This window comes from Capricornis sumatraensis, chromosome 13, assembly GCF_032405125.1.
Source record: "Capricornis sumatraensis isolate serow.1 chromosome 13, serow.2, whole genome shotgun sequence".
In the NCBI taxonomy this organism is placed as follows: Eukaryota; Metazoa; Chordata; class Mammalia; order Artiodactyla; family Bovidae; genus Capricornis; species Capricornis sumatraensis.
Window position 1 is genome coordinate 3,542,699 of NC_091081.1, and position 21,309 is coordinate 3,564,007.

Genomic DNA, 21,309 nt, shown 5'->3' on the forward strand with positions numbered 1-21,309 from the left:
TGAAGATTTGGAATAAAAAGAATTCTTACTCAAAAGTGGCACAAACATACAGGGAGACAGCTTGGTATCACCTGTAAAGTTGAAAATGTCTTCCTCTTGACACAATGAGCTTTCTCTTCTACTCAGTAGAGTGAGACAGGGACAGACTCTGGAGAGATTCCGCCTGGTGTGAGCCTCAGGGGACACTTGGGAATATCTGCACCAGTGTTGTAAGTAATGCGGAGTCCATCAAAAGAAGAGGGAGTACCCGGTGGTGTGTGCACACTAGGCTCAGATGCTCCTGAAGTCATCTCAGGCCTGCTGAGCCTCACCTGTCTCTCAGATCGGCTCTTCACAAGCTCTGCCCCGATATGGAGACACAAACCCACAGCTCCTTGCCTCATGGCTGTGTCACAGTGTATGCTTTCCCTGTCCCAGGATTTTCTGTTGCTGCTGAGGTGTGAGAAGCACCACGACCCACCCTCGGTCCACAGATGAGTGCACTGCAAGTGCAGGGAAGTTAGTGTACTTTGAGGTGAATCTCTGGGGAGAGCACATACGTTCTTCTCCATTCGCCCACAGGCTCCCAACCTCACCGACCATCTGGAGATAGTGTGGTCTCTAAACATGGCGCCTTGAGATCAGCAGTTGGTTGCACTTGAGTCCAAGTGCTGGCCAGTTTGGGGAGGCATCTTTATGTTGGTTTCCCCTCTTTTACTGTCTCACTTCTCTTTTCCTTTCCCTCCTGGTTCCCTGAGTAGCAGGGAAGCTTTTGCCTCAGGGTCTGCTATGTCCAATGATGTGGAAAACTTTTTTCTTTCTCTCTTTTTTAATCAAAGATTTTAATTTCACAATATTGACAAGTAAAGAAAAAAATACAATTATTGGAGGACAATTGCTCTTCAGTATTGTGTTGGCCTCTGCCACACATCAACATGAACCAGCCACAGGTAGACATATGTCCCCTCCGTCCTGAACCTCCCTCCCATCTCCTCCCATCCCAGCCCTCTAGGTTGTCCCAGAGCACTGGAAGCATCCATGCACTAAGGGTGGTTGTGGACCAGGCTCACATTGGTGTCCAGGTCCTGAAAGGCAACTATGCACACTCCCTGTTGGGAGATGGCATGTTGTTAGTCTGAAACTAGTCACGGTAGGAATCTTTATTTACATTATGAGTATTGGCAAACACTGTGAGTATGGATTTTCACCCCTTGGATAGATAGTGGCTAATTGTTTATCAGCACACCACTTGGTATGGCAATCCACTCCAGTACTCTTGCATGAGAAGTCCCATGGATAGAGGAGCCTAGCAGGCCACAGTCCATGGGATCACAAGGAGTCAGACATGACTGAGCAACTAAACAACAACAGCAACACCACTTGGTAGGATTTGGACAAACTAGATGTGAAGAAGAGGAAGATGTCTTAGATGATACCGAGATTCCTGACTTTAGAGATGGAAGATGACAGCACAAAATGAGGCCAAAGGCAGAGAGCAAAGTGATTTATGCCTGAAAGCAGAGTGCTGAAGATATTACAGAGAACAAGATGGACGCAGCTGAGAAAAGAAGCAAAGGCAAAGGAGAAAAGGAGATATACCCATCTCAGTGCAGAGTTCCAAAGAATAGCAAAGAGAGATAAGAAAGCTTTCTTAAGTGAACAATGAGTGCAAAGAAAGAGAGGAAAACAATAGAACGGGAAAGACTAGAGGCCTCTTCAAGAATATTAGAGATACCAAGGGAACATTTCATGCAAAGATGGGCTCAATAAAGGACAGAAACAGTAAAGACCTAACAGAAGCAGAAGAGATTAGGAAGAGGTGGCAGGAATACACAGAAGAACTCCAGGAGACAGTGAAGGACAGAGAAACCTGGAATGCTGTCATGTATGGGGTCACAAAGAGTCGGACACGACTGAGAGGCTGAACAACAACAAAGTTAAAAAGAAAGAAACAACATAATGAAGGGAACGATTATACAAGTCATTTTATCAATCATATTCAATGAGACTGCTTCTTCCAAACTGGAAATACATTTATGATATAACATTTACTAGAAAAGTGAGAGAAAAAACAACCCCCCGGTGGCCCATATTATAATGACCCACATAAATCTTTCTAGAAGGCAATAAATCATGTTTCTGAAATCTGGCTGCATAGAAGGATCACCTGGGTAGATTTAAAAATTATTCCAGCTTGTTCTAACTGCTGTTTTGTTAATTGTTTTGGATTTATTTTTGGAGAACTCTTTCCCCTTTATTATTCTTTTGTTCTCTTATAACTCTCTTTAATGTTATGTTTGGGCCTTCCCTGGTGGCTCAGACAGTAAAGAATCTGCCTGCAATGCAGGAGACCTGGGTTTGATCCCTGGGAAAATCCCCTGGAAGAGGGAATGGCTACCCATTCCAGTATTCTTGCTTGGAGAATTCCGTAGATGGAGGAATCTGGTGGGCTACAGTCTATAGGATCACAAAGAGTCTGATACGACTGAGTGGCGAATACACACGCTGTTGTGTTTGGATTCTTTTTCTTTTTTGTGTGTATATCTGTTACAGATTTTCAGTCTGTGGTTACCATGAGGTTTTTGTCTAGCAGTCACCATATATATACCTCCGTCCATGGGATTTTCCAGGCAAGAATATTTTGAATTGCTGATCTTTTAATTTTAAATGCATTTTAAAAACCTGGTATTTGTATTCTCCTCCTCTCATGATTATTATGTTCAATATCGTGTTTTACATCTACTCATATTTTACATCTAGTAATACTCATTTTGTATATCCCCTAACTTAGTGGATTATCTATTGTAGAATAGAAGACTTTACTACTTTTGTCTTTTAATCTCCCTACTAGCTTGGACCTCAACTCAAACAACTTAAACCAGAATCTTCAATGCTGAAGCCTCAGAATTGGTGTTTTTACCAGTGTTGAGAAATGTCACATAAAATTTTGCAGGCCAGGAAACTGAAGTCAGTGGAAAAGGAGATGGTCAGAGGAAAGCCTTAGAGTTGGTGGTAAATGGAGTTAACACCATAGGAGATAGAAACAACATTAGCAAAGGTATGAAATCTTTTTATTCTCTCTGAAACAAGAGAATGAAGAGAGTTTGGATGGAAACAGAGAAACTTTGAAGTGGAAAGAAGAGATGGCAAAAGAAATCAAATGACCTCAGTCTTCTCAGTACATAGGAGGTGATAACAGTAACAGTGATGATCATCACTGTCATTTAGGAGCTGGTGTTTATTGAGCAAAAGTTTCTACAATAGTAATAGATGCTTCACTAATCTTCATTACAGCTCTATGAAGCAGATTCTGCTATTATTTTTCCCATTTTATTGATTAGAAGCCATAAGATGGAGAGATGTGTGGGACCCAGCAATTTGCCAAGATCACACAGCTCATAAGTGACAGAATTTTTTCTGTATCTGTGTGCTGTACTGGGGACTTCTCAAGTGGTGCTAGTGGTAAAGAATCTGCCTGCCAATGCAGGACATGCAAAAGACTCAGGTTTGATTCCTGGGTCAGGAAGATCCCTGGGAGTGGGAAGTGGCAAACGATTCCAATATTCTTACCTGGAAAATTTCATGGATAAACAAGCCTGGCAGGATACAGTCCATGGGACCACAGAGAGTCAGACACCAATGAGCTGTGTTGAATGCACTGCTGTGCAAACCTGAAAGCCTTGGCTTTTAACTGTGCCATCATGGAAGTGAGGAAGAATCAGACTGCAGGTTCAAAGAGAAAGAGAAGCTTTGAAAATCAACTATAGACTAGGTCAGGGAGTCAGAGATGAGTTTGATTGTGAATAGTGTGGAGGGCCCAATTAAGGGTTTGAGGCATGAATTTGTTCATCAAGCATTTTGTCTGACATACTCTAATGACATTCTCGAAAGCTAGTTACCCAAAATGGGGTTAATCAAATCAAATGGAGCAGAAGGTCAAGGAGTAAGGTTTCTAATGTACTAATAAGAAGACTGTTGAGAGAAGTTCAGAAGTGGATCTGAGTACCGAAGGTTAATATGAAGGATTCTGAGGGCTGGATAGGCTGAAGAATTGGAGAAATTGAGAGAGGCTTCCCAGGTGGTGCTAGTGGTAAAGAACCCGCCTGCCAATTCAGGAGACATAAGAGATGCAAGTTGAATCCCTGGGTTGGGAAGTTCCCTCGAAGGAGGGCATGGCAATCCACTCCAGTATTCTGGCCTGAAGAATCCCATGGACAAGGAGCCTGGTGGGCTACAGTCCATGGGGTTGCAAAGGGTCAGACATGACTGAGGTGACTTGGCACACAGCACTCAGAGGGATTGGGGTGTTTTGCTGATAGTGAAAATCATATTCCATAAAGGCAAGAAGGAGAGATTATTAGAAAGAGGTGATGTTCCAGAATCGTGTATCTTGAATCTGGAAATATTACAGACCTGTAGGTGAAGATTCAGCATTTTGATAGAGGGATATTTTTGGTTCAGGAGAGGCTTTCCTGCTGTGTCTGATTTCACCCATTTGGCCAGGTACTACCTTTAGATACACAAAATACTCTTAATAAGTCACTTGCCGCTAATGTTGTTCTTCAGTCACTCATTCGTATCTGACTCTTTGTGACCTCATGGACTGCAGCATGCCAGGCCTCCCTGTCCCTCACTGTCTCCCAAAGTTTGCCCAAGTCCATTGAGTTGGGGATACTGTCCAACCATCTCATCCTCTGCTGCCCCCTTCTCCTTTTGCCTTCAATCTTTCCCAGCATCAGGGTGTTGCCACTAAATTTAGACCATAATATCGGGCATTTGAAGTGACACCATGAAAAAACAACTCTTTCTTTGAAGAGTTCAGAGTGTCATGCTTTCTTAATGAGTAATAGAACTTTTAAAATTGATGCTTCCATTTTTAGGGTAGAGCTGAAGGATGTGGTCAGCCACCCTGAGATCAGTCATGCAAACAGATGTTGGAGATGGTCCAGAACTAGCCATCATCTGGTGCTGCTAGCAGAGGAAAGTTGGTTTTTAAATGATTAATAAAAATCATACTAATTGTACTCATTATATTATACTGAATTGATTAATAGACCAAGTAGATGTAAAATGGGACTGGATACAGCTGAAATCTCAGGTTTGGTCCTAACCTTCCCACCTCAAATGATTTTAGGAACATTACTTAGCATCCTCTGCCATAGGTTCCTGACCAGAAATGAGCACTTTGTCTACCAAGCAGTGAAATCTTAAGAAATAAGATTAATTAAAATTTGGTTGAGCTTTTACAATAAAAATATAATATTAAGCAAAAGGATTGTTAATATGATTGCTAGCTACAAAGCATTGTGATCAGCTCTGAATTGAGTATGGTTGTTTAAAAATAGTGTGGGTTTCATGCATGCCTGCTAATTCGCTTCAGTCACATCCAACTCTTTGCGACCCCATGGACTGTAGCCTGTCAGGCTCCTTTGTCCATGGGATTCTCCAGGTAAGGATACTGGAGATGGTTGCAATTTCCTCCTCCAGCAGTGCTGTGTGAGGGGATGAAAGACGGTTGGATGAAGGAACCCAAGGTGGAATGAAAGAAGATGCCTTTACAAAGGCACCCAGAAAGACACTTTCCCCAAGAATGTGCTGTGTGTGTGCTCAGTTCCTTCAGTCATGTCCAAGTTGTTGTGATCCTGCCAGGCTCTGTAGCCTGCCAGGCTCCTCTGTCCATGGAATTCTCCAGGCAAGAATACTAGAGAGGGTCACTGTGCATTTCACTGGGACTCCAGAGGACTAGGGGTGGTTCCTGCTCCACGTGGGCAATGCTGTTTCCACAAAACCTGGGTAACCCCTAGTTGCGACAGGCACTGGGCAGGTACCTCTAGTCATCCTTGGGCTTTGTTTCTTCTCCAGAGGAGTGCCCGCTTTGTGTTTTGCTGCTCCTCCCAAAATGCTCTGTGGCAGGAAGGCCTATGTCAGACGTCAGACACGCTACTGTGCATCTAAAGTTTGGTCCTTCTCAGTTACCCTCTTGCTCTGTGTGAGAACAAGAAGGAGGGGATATAAGCCCTGATTGAAATGCCAAGTTCTCTGGAGTCCTTCTGGCCCCTGATGTGGAGCAACTGGTTAGTTTTGCTTGTTGGACTGGCAACTATTGAGAAATCAAGCCCCGAGCCTTTGGAGTGGGAGCACGGGCTCTAAGACCCTAGAAGTGAAAGTGAAAGTGAAAATAGCTCAGTCATATCCAGCTCTTTGCAACCCCATGGACTATACAGTCCATGGATTTCTCCAGGCCAGAATACTGGAGTGGGTTGCCATTTCCTTCTCCAGGGAATCTTCCCAACCCAGGGATTAAACCCAGGTCTCCCGATTGCAGGCAGATTCTTTACCAGCTGAGCTACAAGGAAGGCCCCAAGACTACCCTAGACTACCAAAGAACTAACCCTAAGGGCATGAAATTTTGAGAACTCACACCAAGGAAACCACTTGAATATAAGACCTGGCATCACCCAATCACCAGTAGCACCCTGTGCAGCACGCCTCATCTAAATAACAAACAAAACAAAAATACAAATCCAGTCATCAGTAGACAGGATTACCACCTCACTCAGCCTTACCTATCAGAGGAAAAACAAACAAAACTCAGCACAAATCTCACCCTATATCAAACTTACACAAACCACTGGACCAACCTTAGGAGGGAAGAAAGCAAAAGGAAAAAAGAATTTAAACTTGAAACCTGGGAAAAGGAGACCTCAAACACAATAAGTTAAAAAAAATTTAATGAAAAGGCAGAGAAATACTACACACATGAAGGAACAAACTAGAAACAGAGAAGTCCAAATAAATGAGGAGCAAATAGGCAAACTACCTGAAAAAGAATTCAGAATAATGATAGTAAAGATGACCAAAAACCTTGAAAAGAAGATGGAGAAAATGCAAGAATCAATTAACAAAGACCTAGAAGAATTAAAGAATAAACACACAGAGACAAACAACACAAGTACTGAAAAAATACTTTAGAAGGAATTTAGTATTTAGAAATATTTTAGTAAAAATACTTTAGAAGGAATCAATAGCAGAATGTCTGAAGCAAAAGAACGAATCAGTGAGCTGGAAGATAAATGGTGGAAATAACTTCTGAAGAGCAGAATAAAGTAAAAAGAATGAAAAGAACTGAGGAAAGTCTCAGAGACCTCTGGGATAATATCAAATGCACCAAAGTTTGAATTAAAGGGGTCCCAGAAGAATAAGAGAAAAAGAAATGGTATGAGAAAGTTTCTGAAGAGATTATAGTTGAAAATGTCCCCAACATGAAAAAGGAAAATCCAAGAGGCATATAGAATCCCAAACAGGATAAACCCAAGGAGAAATATGCCAAGACACATACTAATGAAACTAACAAAGACTAAACACAAAGAAAGAATATTAAAAGCAGCAAAGAAGAAGCAACAACTAACATACAAGGGAAATTCCATACACTTAACAGCTGATCTTTCAGCAGAAACTCTGCAGGCCAGAAGGGAAGGACAGGTTATATTTAAAGTACTGAAAGGGAAAAATCTACAACCAAGATTACTGTACCTGGCAAGGATCTCATTCAAAACTGATGAAGAAATAAAACACTTTCCAGACAAGCAAAAATTAAGAGAATTCAGTACCACCAAACCAGCTTTAAAACAAATGTTAAAGGGACTTAGATAGTCAAGAAATATAAGAGAAGAAAAAAGATCTACAAAATCAACCCTAAACAATTAAGAAAATGGCAATAGGAACATATATATTAATAATTACTTTAAATGTAAATGGATTATATGCTCCAACCAAAAGCCACAGACTGGCTGAATGGATACAAAAATCAAGATCCATATGCATACTGTCTACAAGAAACCCACTTCAGACCTAAAGGCACATATAGACTGAAAGTGAGAGGTTGGAAAAATATATTCCATGCACATGGGGAGCAAAAGAAAGCTGGAGTAGCAACCCTCATATCAGACAGAATTGACCTTAAAATAAAGATTATAAGAGGTAAGGAAGGATACTACATAATGATCAAGGGATCAATCCAAGAGGAAGACATAACAATTGGACATATCTATGCACCCAACATAGGAGCACCTCAATACATAAGACAAACACTAACAGACATAAAAAGATAAATTTACAGTAGCACAATAATAGTAGGCGATTTTAACACCCCACTCACACCAACGGACAGATCATCAAAACAGAAAGTTAATAAGCAAACACAAGTCTTAAATGATACATTAGATGAAATGGATCTCATTGATATCTTTAGGACATTCCATCCAAACGCAGAAGAATACACCTTCTTCTCAAGTGCACATGGAACCTTCTCCAAGATAGACCACATCTTGGGTCACAAACCACACCTCAGTAAATTTAAGAAAATTGAAATCATATCAAGCATCTTCTCTGACCACAACACTATGAGACTAGGTGTCAATCACAAGAAAAAAACTGTAAGAAACACAAACACATGGAGGTTAAACAATATGATTCTAAATAATCAACAGGTTACTGAAGAAATCAAAAGGGAAATAAAAAAATTTCTAGAAACAAATGACAATGAAAACATGACAACTCAAAACCCATGGGATGGAGCAAAAGCCATTCTAAGAGGGAAGTTTATAGCAATACAATCCTACCCAAGAAACAAGAAAAACATCAAATAGACAACCTAACTTTACACCTAAAACAACTGGAAAAAGAAGAACCAAAACCCCCCAAAATTAATAGAAGGGAAAAATCATAAAGATTTGAGCAGAAATAAATGAAAAAGAAATGAAAGAAACAATAATAAAGATTAATAAAACTAAAAGTTGAGAAGATTAAAAAAATTGACAAAATTTTCATGAGATTCATCAAGAAAAAAAGAGAGAAGAATAAAAAAAAATTAGAAATGAAAAAGGAGATGTTGCAACAGACAATGCAGGAGACTGTTATGAACAACTCTATGGCAATAAAATGGATAACCTGGGAGAAATGGACGGGTTCTTAGAAAACGCTCAATCTTCAAGACTGAACCAGGAAGAAGTAGAAATTATGGACAACCTGGAAGAAATGGACAGGTTCTTAGAAAACACTCAATCTTCAAGACTGAACCAGGAAGAAGTAGAAATTATGAACAACCCAATTACAAGCACTGAAATTGAAGCTGTGACCAAAAATCTCCCAAAGAACGAAAGCCCAGGACCAGATGGCTTCAAAGGAGAATTCTATCAAACATTTAGAGAAGAGCTAATGCCTATCCTTCTAAAACTCTTTCCAAAAATTGCAGAGGAAGGAACACTTTCAAACTCATTCTCTGAGGCCACCATCACCCTGATACCCAAACCAGACAAAGACAACACAAAAAAAGAAAACTATAGGCCAATATCACTGATGACCATAGATGCAAAAATTCTCAACAAAATTTTATCAAACAGAATTCAGCAACACATCAAAAAGCTCATACACCATGATAAAGTTGGGTTTATTCCAGGGATGCAAGGATTCTTCAATATATGCAAATCAATGGGATACACCATATTAACAAATTGAAAGATAAAAACCATATGAAAATCTCAATAGATGCAGAAAAAGCATTTGACAAAATTCAGCACCCATCTATGATTAAAACTCTTCAAAAAATGGACATAGAAGGAACCTACCTCAACATAGTAAAGGCCATATATGATAAACCTAGAGCAAACATTGTTCTCAATGGTGACAAACTGAAAGCATTCCCCCTAAGATCAGGAACAAGACAAGGGTGTCTACTTTCACCACTATTATTCAACATAGCTGTGGAAGTCCTAGCTACAGCAGTCAGAGAAGAAAAAAACAAACAAAAAAAGGAATCCAAATTGGAAAAGAAGTAAAGCTCTTACTGTTTGCAGATGACATGGTACTGTACATAGAAAACCCTTTAAAGATAGTATTGGAAAATTACTAGAGCTAATCAGTGAATTTAGCAAAGTTGCAGGATATAAAATCAATACACAGAAATCTCTTGCATTTCTATATAGCAACAATGAAAAATCAGAAAGAGAAGCTAAGGAATCAATGCCATTCACCACTGCAACAAAAAGAATTAAATATCTAGGAATAAACTTACCTAAGGAGACAGAAGAACTGTACACAGAAAATTATAAGACACTAATGAAAGAAATCAAAGATGACATAAACAGATGGAGAGATATTGCATGGTCTTGGGTAGGAAGAATCAATATTGTGAAAATGACTATACTACCGAATATAATCTACAGATTCAATGTGATCCCTATCAAATTACCAATGACATTTTTCACAGAATTAGAAGAAAAAATTTCACAATTCATCAGTCAGTCAGTTCAGTTGCTCAGTCATGTCCAACTCTTTATGACCCCATGGACTCTAGCATGCCAGGCCTCCCTGTCCATCACCAACTTCCAGAGTTTACACAAACTCATGTCCATTGAGTCAGTGATGCCATCCAACCATCTCATCCTTTGTCGTCCCCTTCTCCTCTTGTCTTCAATCTTTCCCAGCACCAAGGTCTTTTCAAATGAGTCAGCTCTTTGCATCAGATGGCCAAGTAGTGAAGTTTCAGCTTCAACATCAGTCCTTCTAACAAACATTCAGGGCTGATTTCCTCATGGAAACACAAAAGATCCTGAAGAGCCAAAGCAGTCTTGAGAAAGAAGAATGGTATTGGAGGAATCAACCTTCCTGACTTCAGATTATACTACAAAGATACAGTCATAAAGACAGTATAGTACTGGCACAAAAACAGAAATATAGACCAATGGAACAAGACAGAAAGCCCAGAAATAAACCCATGCACCTATGGTGGGCTTCCCTGGTGGCTCAGAGGTTAAAGCGTCTGCCTGCAATGCAGGAGACCTGGGTTCAATCCCTGGGTCGGGAAGATCCCCTGGAGAAGGAAATGGCAACCCACTCCAGTATTCTTGCCTGGAGAATCCCATGGATGGAGGAGCCTGGTGGGCTACAGTCCATGGGGTCACAAAGAGTCAGACACGACTGAGTGACTTCACTTTCTCTTTCACCTATGGGTACCTTATTTTTGACAAAGGAGGCAAGAATATACTATGGGGCAAAGACAGCCTCTTCAATAAATGATATTGGGAAAACTGGACAGCTACATGTAAAACAATGAAATTAGAACACTTCCTAACACCATACACAAAGATAAACTCAAAATGGATTAAAGACCTAAATGTAAGACCAGAAACTATAAAAGAAAGCTGTGGTACATATACACAATGGAGTATTACTCAGCCGTTAAAAAGAATACATTTGAATCAGTTCTGATGAGATGGATGAAACTGGAGCTGATTATAGAGTGAAGTAAGCCAGAAAGAAAAACACCAATACAGTATACTAACACATATATATGCAATTTAGAAAGATGGCAATGACGACCCTGTATGCAAGACAGCAAAAAAGACACAGGTGTGTATAACGGACTTTTGGACTCAGAGGGAGAGGGAGAGGGTGTGATTATTTGGGAGAATGGCATTGTAACATGTATACTATCATGTAAGAACTGAATCGCCAGTCTATGCCCAACGCAGGATACAGCATGCTTGGGGCTGGTGCACAGTGATGACCCAGAGAGATGTTATGGGGAGGGAGGTGGGAGGGGGGTTCATATTTGGGAACGCATGTACACCCGTGGTGGATTCGTGTCAATGTATGGCAAAACCAATACAGTATTGTAAAGTAAAATAAAGTAAAAATAAAAATTAAAAAAAAAACTCTTAGAGGAAAATATAGGCAGAACATTTGATGACATAAATCAAAGCAAGATCCTCTATGACCCACCTCCTAGAGTAATGGAAATAAAAACAAAAGTAAACAAGTGAGACCTGATTAAACTTAAAAGCTTTTGCACAGCAAAGAAAACTATAAGCAAGGTGAAAAGACAACCCTCAGAATGCGAGAAAATAATAGCAAATGAAACAAGTAACAAAGGCTTACTTTCTAAAATATACAGCAGCTCATACGACTCAATGCCAGAAAAACAAACAACCCGATCAAAAAGTGGGAAAAAGACCTAAACAGACATTTCTCCAAAGAAGACATGCAGATGGCTAAGAAACATGTGAAAAGATGCTCAACATCACTTATTATTCAGTTCAGTTCAGTTGCTCAATCATGTCCGACTCTTTGCGACCCCATGAATTGCAGCATGCCAGGCCTCCCTGTCCATCACCAACTTCCAGAGTTCACTCAAACTCACGTCCATCGAGTCAGTGATGTCATATAGCCATCTCATCCTCTGTCGTCCCCTTCTCCTCCTGCCCCCAATCCCTCCCAGCATCAGAGTCTTTTCCAATGAGTCAACACTTCGCATGAGGTGGCCAAAGTACTGGAGTTTCAGCTTTAGCATTATTCCTTCCAAAGAAATCCCAGGGCTGATCTCCTTCAGAATGGACTGGCTGGATCTCCTTGCAGTCCAAGGGACTCGCAAGAGTCTTCTCCAACACCACAGTTCCAAAGCATCAATTCTTCGGTGCTCAGCCTTCTTCACAGTCCAACTCTCACATCCATACATGACTACTGGAAAAACCATAGCCTTGACTAGACGGACCTTAGTTGGCAAAGTAATGTCTCTGCTTTTGAATATGCTATCTAGGTTGGTCATAACTTTTCTTCCAAGGAGTAAGCATCTTTTAATTTCATGGCTGCAGTCACCATCTGCAGTGATTTTGGAGCCTAAAAAATAAAGTCTGCCACTGTTTCCACTGTTTCCCCATCTGTTTCCCATGAAGTGATGGGACCGGATGCCATGATCTTTGTTTTCTGAATGTTGAGCTTTAAGCCAATTTTTTCGCTCTCCTCGTTCACTTTCATCAAGAGGCTTTTTAGTTCCTCTTCAGTTTCTGCCATAAGGGTGGTGTCATCTGCATATCTGAGGTTATTGATATTTCTCCCGGCAGTCTTGATTCCAGCTTGTGCTTCTTCCAGCCCAGCGTTTCTCATGATGTACTCTGCATAGACGTTAAATAAGCAGGGTGACAATATACAGCCTTGACGTACTCCTTTTCCTATTTGGAACCAGTCTGTTGTTCCATGTCCAGTTCTAACTGTTGCTTCCTGGCCTGCATACAGATTTCTCAAGAGGCAGGTCAGGTGGTCTAGTATTCCCATCTCTCTCATTAGAGAAATGCAAATCAAAACCACAATGAGATATCACCTCACACCAGTCAGAATGGCCATCATCAAAACCATCAATAAATACTGGAGAGGGTGTGGAGAAAAGGGAACACTCTTGCACTGCTGGTGGGAATGTAAATTGATACAGCCACTATGGAAGACAGTATGGAGATTTCTTAAAAAATATGAATGAAACCACCATATGACCCAGCAATCCCTTTCCTAGGCATGTTCACTGAGGAAACCAATATTGAAAAAGACACATATATCCTATTATTCATTGCAGCACTATTTACAATAGCTAGAACATGGAAGCAACCTAGATATCCATCGACAGATGAATGGATAAAGAAGTTGCGGTACATATACACAAAGGAATATTACTCAGCCATAAAAAGGAATGCCTTTGAGTCAGTTCTAATGAGGTGGATGAGCCTAGAACCTATTATACAGAGTGAAGTAAGTCAGAAAGAGAAAGATAAATATCGTATACTAACGCATATATATGGAATCTAGAAAAATGGTACTGAAGAATTTATTTACAGGGCAACAGTGGAGATATAGACATAGAGAATAGACTTATGGACATGGGGAGAGGGGAGGAGAGGGTGAGATGTATGGAAAGTGTAACATGGAAACTTACATTATCATGTGTAAAATAGATAGCCAACAGGAATTTGCTGTATGGCTTGGGGAACTCAAACAGGGGCTCTGCATCAACCTAGAAGGGTGGGATGGGGAGGGAGATGAGAGGGAGGTTCAAAAGAGAGGGGATATGTGTATACCTACAGCTGATTCATGTTGAGGATTGACAGAAAACAACAAAATTCTGTAAAGCAATTATTCTTCAATAAAAAAATAAAAGAATGCTAGAGGGGACTGCCATTTCCTCTTCCAGGGAATCTTCCCAACCCAGAGATTGAACATGGGTCTCCTGTGTTGGCAGGCAGATTTTTACACTCTGAGCCACCAGGGTAGCCCTCCTCAAGAATGACTGAATGTAAATGGGAGAATATTTATCTACCGAATACAGTCACATGCTTAGAAGTGTTTACTGCTGTTTAGTAGCTCTTTCATGTTCTTTCCACATTCACTGTGGCCAGAGGAAAGGGGCTGCAATGGGAGTACATTCTCAATAAATAATCATAGTGATGCACGCTGCCGTTCAGACTTTACAGTGGCATTTCCATATGTGAATTCTCATTACCACAGCTTTGCCAGTCAACCACATCAACTCGCTATAGGATAAGCTGTGGCATGCAGCTTGCCTTGGACTCAGAACAAAAAGTACACTTGTTTCCCTTATTAAAATAATTCCATCTGACTTGGTGCTTTTCATTTGTGGGGTTGACTCCCAGTGATACTGTCTCTCACTCTCAGACAGGGAACTCAAATCCTGTGGTTGCTGCTGCTGCTGCTGCTAAGTTGCTTCAGTCGTGTCCGACTCTGTGTGACCCTAGAGACAGCAGCCCACCAGGCTCCCCTGTCCCTGGGATTCTCCAGGCAAGAACACTGGAGTGGGTTGCCACTGCTGAAAACCAGACTTTTATTATGGTCACTTCCACATATCTACTTAATTATAAACTTATAGATGATTGTGAAAAACAAACTTGATTGCCTTAGATGGATTATTTTAAAACAGCATAAAACCTGTGAACATGACTGAGGCACCAAAAGTTTACAGGATCTGAATTTGCAGACAAGTTTAGCATGCAAATACAGTTGATATTTAAGGTGGTGGTTTGCTCATGAATGAGGGAAATGGCCAAGAAAGTAATAGATCATGCCAGTGCTGTCTAATTAGTTTACACATACAATAGTCCTTTAGTGTGATCCTCAAAATAAGCGTGGGAGGGTCACAAGGCAGCAATCACTTTTTAAAGTATATAATTTTTTTAAAGTATATAATATAATAAATGGTCTGAGGTGTGCTGCCATGGTTTGTTCAGTTGGACACAAAGTGTCTTCAATTTACATGACTTCAATTTTAAGGACATCTTTTCAGGTATAGTTTAACAGAAAAATCTGCCTTCAGCCTTTTGAATTATGCTGTTCTGAAACTGTAGCCGAGATGAAAAAATAGAGGAGTCACAAAGTTAATGTGATTGTCATTGGGCAGGTATCTCAGGGATATAAATGAAGCTTTGTTCTCTGTTCTTGGAGCCACAATAAAGGAAAATACCTTCCTGTGTAATTTTATGAAATGAGAACGTATCCCAGTAGTGAAGGATTAGCAAGAACTGGAGAGTCTTCAAATGCAAATTTCCTGACATTTCACAGTTGCTAAAATAGTTACTTTACCTTGGGGAACTAATAATAACTTAGCTAAAGGTTTCATTTAGTATAACCAAATATAATGCAAAAAGCACAGACTCTGATAAACACCATTTCCATTTTAGGGCTTGCTAAGGCTGGGTTTTTTCTCTTCTCTTTCTTCCACACATAGGACTGTTACAAGCAATTCGATGAAATTATTTATGTGAACTGGAAAGCTAAGAGCATAATGCTGTGCTGTACACACCAGATGTAACTAGCATCCCCATTTTGAAAACTGAAGAGAGGCCTCTTTGTATCTTGATGAAGTAATTGTTCTTTGAAACTATTGAACTGTCTTGTTGCCCTAAACAGTTTTATTTAATCAAAACCATTTCATTTTCATGTATCAATGGAAAAAATACATTTGGAATCTGCAAAGCTTAAAGGAAACTTTTTGAAATGTTGCCGTGTCTCCAAATCTCTTAATAATCTGTGTTGGGTACAAATACTCTAATAAATAGCAAATACTCTACTTGTGGACTCAAATTGGGAAAAATTACCAAAGAGGATAGGAAAACTTTTGAGGAGCAATTTGGCAATATGAATAAAATACCATGAAACTGTTGATATTGCTTTGACCCAATAATTTTACTTTAGTGAATTTATGCTAGGAATCTTAAATATTGAGAGAGGCTTATGCACAAAGATATTCATTGTAATGTTACTCATCATAACAAAACAATTAGAAACAGTTCTTTCTTTTTGTTGTGTATTTAGATAAAGCAAATCATGGTGTAACAACTGAAAGGAACAATATGCAGCCAATAAAATGATGATTATCAAAGCAAGATAACAATGGAGACCAAAGTAGATCTAATATAAAACTTGTGCAAAAAGCTCTATGTAAAATTGTGTGCATGGTAGAACTGCAACCATGTAAATATTAAATGAGCATAGAAAAAAGACTGAGGAAACGTATGAAGATGCCAGCATAGGTTGTGTTTGGATAGGTGTACTATGGGTAATTTTCCATACCTTTTTTTAAAGATAATCTATAACTTTTTAAAACTATTCAAGCTGGATTTAAAAAAGGCAGAGGAACTAGAGATCAAATAGCCAACGTCCACTGGATCATAGAAAAAGCAAGAGAGTTCCAAGAAAATATTTACTTCTGCTTTATTGACTGTGCCAAAGCCTGTGAGTGTGTGGATCACAACAAACTGTGTAAAATTCTTCAAGAAATGAGAATACCAGATGACCTTACCTGTCTCCTGAGAAATTTGTATGCATGTCAGGAAGCAACAGTTAGACCCAACATGGAACAATGGACTGGTTCTAAATAGGAAAAGGAGTACATCAAGGTATATATTGTCACCCTGCTTATTTAGCTTATATGCAGAGTACATCATGCAAAATGCCAGGCTGGATGATGCTCAAGCTGGAATCAAGATTGTGGGAGAAGTATCAATAACCTCAGATATGCAGATATCACCACCCGTATGGCAGAAAGTGAAGAAGAACTAAAGAGCTTCTTGATGAAAGTGAAAGAGGAGAGTGAAAAAGTTGGCTTAAAGCTCAACATTCAGAAAACAAAGATCATGGCATCTGGTCCCATCACTTCATGGGAAATAGATGGGGAACGATGGAAACAGTGACAGACTTTATTTTCTTAGGCTCCAAAATCACTGCAGATGATGACTGCAGCCATGAAATGAAAAGATGCTTGCTCCTTGGAAGAAAACCCATGACCAATCTAGACAGCATATTAAAAAACAGAGACATTACTTTGCCAACAAAGGTCTGTGTAATCAAATTTTATGGATTTTCCAGTGGTCATGTATGGATGTGAGAGTTGGACTCTAAAGAAAGCAGAGTGCCAAAACTGTGGTGTTGGAGAAGATTATTGTGAGTCCCTTGGACTGTGAGGAGATCAAACCAGTCAATGGTTAAGGAAATCAGTCCTGAATATTCATTGGAAGGACTAATGCTGAAGCTGAAACTGCAATACTTTGGCCACCTGATGCGAAGAACTGGCTCATTGGAAAAGACTCTGAAACTGGGAAAGATTGAAGGCAGGAGAAGGGGATGACAGAGGATGAGATGGTTGGATGGCATCACTGACTCGATGCACAAGAGTTTGAGCAAGCTCTGGGAGTTGGTGAAGGACAGGGAATCCTGGTGTGCTGCATTCCATGGTGTCACAGAGTCAGAAGTCGGACATGAGTGAGAGACTAAAGTAGCTTACTGATTGACTTTAAATTCCCAGCTTTTAAACTCAAAAGCTAGTTTTATTGAGTTGAACTCCTTTCTCTACCAGAAGTATTTTCTATGTAAATGGTTAATTAGCCATAAATGGGAAACCAGTCATAATGCCTAATTAGCCATAAATGGGAAACCAATCTGGCTAAAGTACATAAACTCTAATTAATGTAAACCTCACTAATGAAGATTAACAGAAATTCACAGATCGGAGAGTCTTACGGAATAAAAAGCCCCAAACAAGTAACCATGTAAGATCTTTTATTATGCAGTTATAGTACTTTATTTCTTAGACATGGGCAAATAACAAATAGCAGTTCTTTTGGTAAGCTTCTTTCACTTAACTTTCTATATGTAATTATGCTATTTGAAATTGTAGTAGCTGATATATAATATATGAAAATAGAAAAAAAATAGCTAAATTAGTTAGCAATTAATTAAACAAATAAAACCAAAGCTGATTTGATGGGTCAGGTTTTGGAAAGTGACAGTTGGTTTGCTTCAGCAGAGTAAGCTCAGAATATACTGAAATCTCATCATTTGTTTCTAATTAAAATGTTTTTATAAATGTAAACATTTATATATAATTGACAACTGAAAGGTAAGTAAACTTTTTCTCCATCCTTTATCATTAATAGGTAGCAAAACATAAAAGGAGTTTTTATATCATTCTTCCATAAATTTTCTCTTCCCTCCAAATGCAATGACTAAGACGTTACATATAAAATAACTGTTGGAATCTGTTTTTTTGTGACTTTAGAAATGCAATCAAGTATGTGTTTTACTTTTCCACAGGCATTTTAAAATCAGTGCTTCAGTTAAAAGGTTGATGTGGAAAGTTACATCATCCTTACAGAACTAAACATTACTGATTTCAGATGTCTTAAGAAGATTAAGTATGTTATAATGATCAGTCTTATACTTTAAAAAGTGAAGTTTTCTTCAACAGGTTATTTTTTAGCACCCTATTTTTCTGAAATATACCTATTTTTGTGACTTGCTTTAGATTCACTTGAAGATTTGCCATAAAAACTTGCAGTGCCTAGTTCTTTCATGCATATAGCTTTACAAGCAACCAAGTTTCTGAGTTGGTCCTCATCATGGACTCTGAAGATGAAGCATATTTGCTATTTTCTAAGGGAAAGCAGCTCATGATTTAACTATGAGAAAGTAACGAATTTGTTTTTTGTCTGATCATAAGTGACAAAGTATTAATTTCATGTTTTTTGTGGACCTACTAATGCTAAACATTAGTGTTATGAATTTTGTTCATTTTTTTAAAGAGCAAATAGGATGCATTCATCTCTCTTGTTTACGTAAGTTGCACTTAGCATGAAACTATAAAAAACATATAATGTAAATATAAAATAAATATTTCAAAAAAATCAAGTGAAAATCATTTCTGACGATCATTCAGTCATGATTAATTCAGGGCCTGCTGTATACGAGCCCTCAGAAATACAGTGGCAACTTCCCTGATTTTGACTGTTCACCTTTGTAAATAGATTTTATATATAAGCAGTTAAAAAAATAAAGAAGTATTTAACTTACCTTTGATTGCTTGAACTTGAAGAAAAATCCAAAGGAAAAAAATAAGTCTTCTAGCTTCCAAATGCATCCTGGCTTTTGTGCACTGATATTTCTGATAATAGTCACAGAACAGCCCACACTCACATTAAAAAATATGACAGAAATACGAAAAATAATGAAATATTGAATTGACTGAGGATAACCTTCTTGGCTTACCTTTATGAGGGTGCCAATTTATGAAGAACAGGAGGCAGTGCCTGCTTCTGGAATAATCTCCTTATCTTCCTCTCAGGTGTAATCTCTGCTTAAGGACCAGCTGGAGAACCTTTATCTCATTAACCTTCTGGAAGAGCATCTGTCAGCCCAGCTCCGGGACCCCAAATGCCATTAAAAACAGGTGTCCACAGACAGAAGGAACGCTTTTCCCCTTAGTTATTCACCTATTACAGGCACACAGAGAACCAGGGAACTCCTGACAAATGCAGGAGAAGGCTGACAGGGTCAAATGTTTTCCAAAATGACATGCGCAGGATCAGCCATTGAAGGAACTTAATTGTGAGCCCATGGAAGTATGTGGTTATTTGATATGTTCGTCTCCAGAGGTAGCAAAGCTGTCTCCATTCTCATAGGATTGAACTGCTTTGACTATAGCTTTCTTTCTGGCATCTGTGAGTGCACAGATGACCTTTTAAAGTCCAATTTAAATTAAAAAAAATTTTTTTTTTTTTTTTTGCACAGAATGTATAGAGTCAAATAGTTCTACAAGATTTGTGAAAAGTAATGGTACCATACCTACTTGCATTCAAACGTAATGTTGACTTAAAAAAAATACCCCACATGAGAGTTGCTAGTTTTATTTGCCGCAAAATGAGGACTGCAACCCAGGAGACAGCACCTCAAACAGTTCTGAGAAACTGTTCCAAAGAAGCAGAGGGGGATGGCAATATATTTGAGATTTTGGGGAAGTGGAGGTACATGCCACCAAGCACATATTTTTCCAGAAGGTTTCTGCTAGTCTGGGGAAGCTTTCTGCTGGTCATGAGGAACAGTCGCTCTTCTAGATTTGAGAAGATACAAGAATTCGGCTCATAAATTTGGCTCCTGAAAACACCTAACTATGAAGACCTGTCCTGCCAGTCCCCCTGCGCCCAGCATAGCATGCCTCACTCCTGCTCTCCACCCTGAACTCCTCTCAGGGAGTTTTGACGATCAGCAGCTGCAGCAGCATGTGAGTTAATCGTGGTAGAGATAGATGGCAAGTGCCCACGGGCATCTGCCGATTTTGTCTTGGACAGCAACCACTTTTAATTCTTTAAGCTAATTCTTCTAGTAGTCTCATTAGTACCTCTAAATAGTAGGCTTCTGTTGCTAATCTTTTTGTTTTTCACTTTCAGGCATTGTCAAATAATGAGTGTTGAGAACGCCCTCTCCCCTGACCCCACCCAATCCTTCCCCACCCTCTAAAACAAAACTCTAGTCCTATCCTTCCACCCGCCTCAATTTTATTGTATTTTCAGTGTATTGAAAATTCAGTCTTATGTTATTGTGACTGTATGCATGGAATATGCTATAATTACTAGCAGGTATTGAACTCATATGTTGTGATCAACATTGTTCTTAGATTTCTGTAGATTCCCCACCCATATTATTCAGATGGTGGCATTCTTGAACTGATTCTCTGACTTTTAAAATTCACACTTTCTTCTATTTCCCCCATACTCTTTCTACTCTCATTTCTAGAACATTTTCTAACTTAATCTTTTAACCTTAAATTTTTACTGTCATTTGTAATTTCTGGGGAATTGTTTTTGGTGGTTTCTGTCTTAAATTCTTTTTAAAAAAATTTGATAAGATACTATTTCAGGCTTTCAAGGATAAAAATTCTTTTACTTCTTTAATGATATTAGTAACATTTTCAAAAATTACTTTCTTTTATTGCCTGTTTCATCCAAGCTGAATTTAAATTTTTAAAATCTTTTATATTCAGAGCTTTTCACAAATATCTGATAACTCTTGGCTGACCACTCACCTATTTTAAAGTCCGTAAATAGTTGACTGAAAGTTTTGTGCATAATATTGGAACCTGTGAACTATGGTCTTCAGTGTAGTAGTATAAATTTGTCACAAGCAATACATGTGACATACTATAATATTATTTGTCTATCTAAG

At 39.1% G+C, this 21,309-nt stretch overlaps 1 protein-coding gene across 1 annotated transcript in view; it reads right to left on the reverse strand.

Annotated features, from left to right (window-relative positions):
• Positions 1-19,228, reverse strand: part of IMPG1 (interphotoreceptor matrix proteoglycan 1) — a 155,133-nt gene extending 135,905 nt beyond the window's left edge. Inside the window, exon 1 of the mRNA XM_068985494.1 lies at positions 19,162-19,228. Within this exon, the coding sequence (XP_068841595.1) occupies positions 19,162-19,228 (67 nt within the window). The remainder of the gene's footprint in view (positions 1-19,161) is intronic.
• Positions 19,229-21,309: the final 2,081 nt, after the last annotated feature.